Here is a 5,447-nt window from a genome sequence, read left to right on the forward strand (position 1 = left end):
TGATGGTTTCCCACAAGAACTCAGTTCCGTCCCCTTATCTGCTGCTTTGACAGCCCCGCATGGGCAGCACCACTGCAGTTATGATAATTCTCCAAATAGACACATTTCTGCACATTCACCCAGGATTTTTAAGTAGATTTTCTGATTTTTCTTCATAGATGAATATGTCACCTGCAGGTAGGGACACCTTGTGTGCTGGCTCACATTTGAATGTCTCTATGCAGAGAAAGAGCAGGAGCCTTCCCTGGAGGCAGCTGAGAGCTTGAGAGGAAATCCCTGTGCCCAACAGGAAGGCCCTTCCCTCCCCACCTCCCTCTGCCCTTGCTCCAGGGGCTGCTCTCTGTGCTATGGGTCCTGAGGGCCGCTTGGTGTCCGGAGCGCCCCCTGCAGCCCAGCCCTGTTGTTTCCTCAGGGAGTTTGTGTCTGGGCTCACACTGACTTCCCCTCGCTGTGTCTCTTGAACAGTAATACATGGCCGGGTCCTTGGCTCTCAGGCTGTTCAGTGTTAAGTAAATTTGGCTCTTTTACGTGTCCCTGCTGATGCTGTCTTGGGATTTCAGTGTTGGGTTGTAGGATGTACTTCCACTAGCCCACATGACTCCCACTTTGGAGGGTCCAGAGTACACCATAGCTCCTTAGAAAGAATCCAGAGATGATGCAGGTGAGGGAGAGGGTCTGCGAGGGCTTCACCAGTCCTGGGCCCTACTCCTGCAGCTGCACCTGGGACAGGACACCTGGGACAGAGAGAACACAGTGAGTCCTGGGCTCAGATGCAGTGTCCCCATCTCCTCACGTTTAAGCTGGGAGTCACTCACATGTGGGAGCTGACAGTAGGAAGAGGAAGAGCCACATGGGAGTCATGTCTTGCAGGTGAGGTCCTCGTCCCCCATAAAGTATTCTCCAGGTTGAGGAGGCCCTACATTTAAGTGGACACCAATTGTGTGTGTGTCTGGTGGCCATGTGGGCATTTGCATATGGGCGGTGTCTGCACATACAAAGGGCAAGAGGTGATGTAGGTCCTGGTCTCTGGGGCTTCTCCTGGAAGGTGTTGCTGACTGTGCCCTCTGAAAACCAGGCCCTTCTTGGGGTCCTGGTCACCATGCTCAGGGACCTCTTCTTCCACAGCAGGGGCTATGCTGCAGGAGGGGGTCAGGAAGTAGGATGTGGGAATAATCAGTCACTCCTTAGGGATAAAATACCAGCCTCTGTTCTCATGGATATAGATAGATATAGATGATATAGATATAGATATAGATATAGATATAGATATAGATATAGATATAGATGATATAGATATAGATATAGATATAGATATAGATAGATATTGATTTAGATATTGTTTTAGATATATGTATCGGTTAACTATAGATGTATTTGTAGATATAGATATAGGTATAGATATAGAGATTGTTTACTTTAGCCTTACTTGAGGATATTTTCATTGATTTTTAGAGAAATGGATAGGAGAGAGCAAAAGAGAAAGAGAGAGAGAGAGGGAGAGGTAAGATAGAAATATTGAACTGGGAAAGGCAGTGAGAAAGAGAGAAACATTGATGGCGGGGAACATATTTATCATTTGCCTCCCATATCTGCCAAGACATGGAATGAAACCCACAACCTTGTTATTTATTTGTTTTAATATATATTTTATACAGTTCAGAGAGGAAGGGAGAGGGAGAGACAGATGGAAACATTAATGATGAAAGAGAATCATTGATCGGCTGCCTCCTGTATGGTCACGACTGTGAATCAAGCCCACAACCCATGTATGTGCCCTGACCAGGAATGGAATCATAGGTCAAATCTCAACCACTTGCCACACAAGCATGGCTTCTTTCATTTTTGAAATATATTTTTAGTTAAATTCAACCCTGATGGTTACTCAATTTTCCTTCAGCACTTAAAGTCCTTATTTGTTGAAGGAGGTTCATGTTCAAGAGACCAGAAGTCCCATCTGACACGGTTTCCCTTACAAAGTGATCAGAGGATAAACTAAGACCAGAGCGTGAGCCTAGAATCAGTGGACCAAGTGTTGGGGAGAGTGGGAGTGTCTGTGAGGGTCCCTGGGAACCAGAAGCATGAACTAGAGAGACACAGACAGAGCTCCCGGGTCCTATTCCTTCAGGGCAGTTTTGTGCTGGATGTGTAGCAGCTGCATGTCCTCCTTTATTGTGTTTATTCTCTAGACTCTATTGTGGGTCCAGTTTCATGCTTTGGGACATAGAAGAATCTCAGTCATGATCAGGTATGTGTGGGAGGATGTTGGAAATGATTTAGGAATAATTAAGTTTAGGTTATGAAAATCTTGTTATTGTGACCACTGTCCCCACATGATGGGGTCAACTGGAACCTGCACCTGACCCGGTGCCACACTGGGGGGAGAGCTACCTGGGAACGTGGTGGGAGATTAACCAAGACCGAGGACACACATGCCCAGGGTTTCTCTCTGTAGCATGATGTCACTTGTTGGCTTTTCAAACACGGCCTTTAGTATATTGAGGTCCATCGCTTCTACACCTATTCTGATAAGAATTTAATTCTGAAGCAATTTTCAATTTTAAAGCCTTCATACTGTATGTATTTATACAACCGTATACTTTATCCTTCATTCTGTGGATGAGATGTAACACAGTTACTTGTTTACATATGTTGAACCATCCTTGCATGCTTTGACGGTTTCCCACTTGATCTTGGTAAATGATCCTTTCAGTGTGCAGGTTAGTTTCCTGGCATTTTTTTGAGGGATTTTGCATGTAATTTCCTCAGGGAAATTGATCTGTCATTTTTGTATGTTTCTACTTGAGTTTGATATGAGTGTAATGGTCACCTCAAGAAATCTGTTGGAAGTGTTGTCTCTTTCCTTAATTCTTGGAAGACTTCAAGAAGAGTTGATTAGAAAGTTATCAATTCCTATTTGAAATTTTGGTAGAATTCACCCTTGAGTCCATTTGTTCCTTGGCTTTAATTTGGTGGAAGGTTTTCACTATTAATTCAATTATATTTTAAAATTTGTAGCAATGTAGCAAAGTTTGGATTAAATTCCTAATTTGAACTCCTACTAAGTGGACTGAGAAATACAACTGTTGATCTTCACAGGTGTGGTCAGTGTTGAAATGATAGTTTCTTGCAGACCACATATTTATTTCATATGGCATGCAAGAAAACACAATCTATCCCCATTTTTTGTTTTAAAAATATTATAAAGAAATATTTCTTTATTGATTTCAGAGAGGAAGGGAGAGGGCGGGAGAGATAGAAACATCATTGATGAGAGAGAATTATTGTTTGGCTCACCCACTGGGGTATGTACCATTGACCAGAATCAAACCCAGCATCCTTCATTCTGCAGGCCGACACTTTATCCACTGAGCCAAATCATCTAGGGATAACCTCATTTTCTAATATAGAATTCATAAAATACAGAGTATAAGGACATGAACAGTTTTGTATTACTGCTCATGAGTGAATGCATGTCTTTTCTAGAAACGAGTGTGTGACTGTGTGTGTGTGCGTGTGACTATGTGTGTGACTGTGTTTGTAACTCTATGTGTCTGTGTGTCTTATTGTTTGTGACTGTGTGTGACTGTGTATGTGACTGTTTATGTGTGTGTGTGACTGCGTGTGTGTGTGACTATGTGTCTGTGTGACTCTGTGTTTCTTGGGTAAGTAGTGAGAGGACGGTATGGATGCAGGGTGTCCCATGGATGCTCCTCGGCTTCCAACATGCTACCGATGCACATCTCACCCAGAATGAAGCTAGAAAACCTTGGCTCCAGGAGGGAAGCTGGAGGAGGAGTTCGATGATGCACATCCCAGCTTCAGGTTCACCTTTCCCCGCTGTGGGGTTAGCACTGCTTCCTGATGGACAGCAGGGCCCCTACTGTGGGTGGATGTGGGGCTCCCTGTGTTTGGTGCACTGAGTTGACAGATCTTCTGGGGATCAATGTGGATCCAGAGAGGATGGGTGAGATCCACCAGCCCTGAGTGAGCTCAGGCCTTTCAGCAGAGAGAGGACTCTGAGATCTCCCTGAAACCAGGAGGGGGAAGGGCACATGGAAAGTCAGACACTGAGGGACTGAGGGATCTGTGACGCCCAGGGAGGGAGGCAGAGCTGTGCACACAGCCCAATCCCAGCAACCCATCCGTGGAGCTCACACTCATCATCGAAGCATTGAAAAGACAGTGAAAAAGCCGCTTTTAGAATTTGTGAGGGAGCCTTCATGAAGGAGATTCCCGTCACTGTCACCTGCAAACACAATGACCCTTCTTCACTGTTTTCTGCAGTGAGAACATGAGAAGGAAGAGCCCTCACAGGCAGCAGATGAGAGCTTTAGAGGAAATCCCTGTGCCCAACAGGAAGGCCTTTACCTCCCTCTGCCTCAGCTCTTGGTGCTGCGGGTCCTGAGCGCCCCCTTGCAGCCCAGCCCTGCTGTCTCCCTCAGGAGATTTGTGTCTGGGCTCACACTGACTTCCCCACACTGTGTCTCTCGCACAGTAATACATGGCCGTGTCCTCGGTGGTCAAGGAACTCAGCTGCAGGGAGAACTGGTTCCTGGCTGTGTCAGCAGTGATAGAGATGCGGCCCTGGAAGGCTGGGTTGTAGATTGTACCCCCTCTCCAGTGCCCCATCCACTGCAACCTTTCCCCTGGGGACTGGCGGATCCAGCTCCAGTAGTCACTGGTGGTGACTGAGCCCCCGGACACAGTGCAGGTGAGGGAGAGGGTCTGCGAGGGCTTCACCAGGCCTGGGCCCAACTCCTGCAGCTGCACCTGGGACAGGACACCTGGGACAGATAGAACACCAGGACACCTGGGACAGAGAGAACACAGTGAGTCGTGGGCTCAGATGCAGGGTCCCCATCTCCTCATGTCTAAGCCCTGAGTCACTCACATCTGGGAGCTGACAGTAGGAAGAGGAAGAGCCACATGGGAGTCATGTCTTGCAGGTGAGGTCCTTGTCCCCGAGAAAGTATTCTCGAGGGTGAGGAGGCCCTGAATTTAAGTGGATGCCAACTGTGTGTGTATCTGGTGGCCGTGTGGACATTTGCATATGGGAGGTGTTTGCACATACAAAGGGCAAGAGGTGAGGGAGGTCCTGGTCTCTGGGGCTTCTCCTGGAAGGAGGTGCTGACTGTGCCCTCAGAGAACCAGGCCCTTTTTGGAGTTCTGGTTACCGTGCCCAGGGACCTCTCCTTCCTCACCAGGAGCTATGCTGCAGGAGGTGGCCAGGAAGTAGGATTTGGGTCCAATCAGTTAATGCTTAGGGATAAAATCAATGAGGCTCTGCTCCCATGGGTATAGATAGATAGATAGAGATAGAGATAGAGATGGCATAGATATAGATTATACATAAGATATAAATGTAAATATAGTTATATATATCGATATAGATAGATCATGGTGCCCCCCATCAATTGCCCCACAGAGGATGGCCTGGGCCTCCCTCT

General features: G+C 46.9%; 1 gene segment (V, D, J or C); it reads right to left on the reverse strand.

The window, feature by feature from the left end:
- Positions 1 to 4,308: 4,308 nt before the first annotated feature.
- LOC107182246 lies at positions 4,309 to 4,957 on the reverse strand. The segment is given in 3 exon segments: positions 4,309 to 4,328; positions 4,470 to 4,784; positions 4,892 to 4,957. Coding segments are annotated over 3 exon segments (381 nt in total).
- Positions 4,958 to 5,447: the final 490 nt, after the last annotated feature.

Source organism: Myotis davidii, unplaced genomic scaffold (assembly GCF_000327345.1).
Source record: "Myotis davidii unplaced genomic scaffold, ASM32734v1 scaffold671, whole genome shotgun sequence".
In the NCBI taxonomy this organism is placed as follows: Eukaryota; Metazoa; Chordata; class Mammalia; order Chiroptera; family Vespertilionidae; genus Myotis; species Myotis davidii.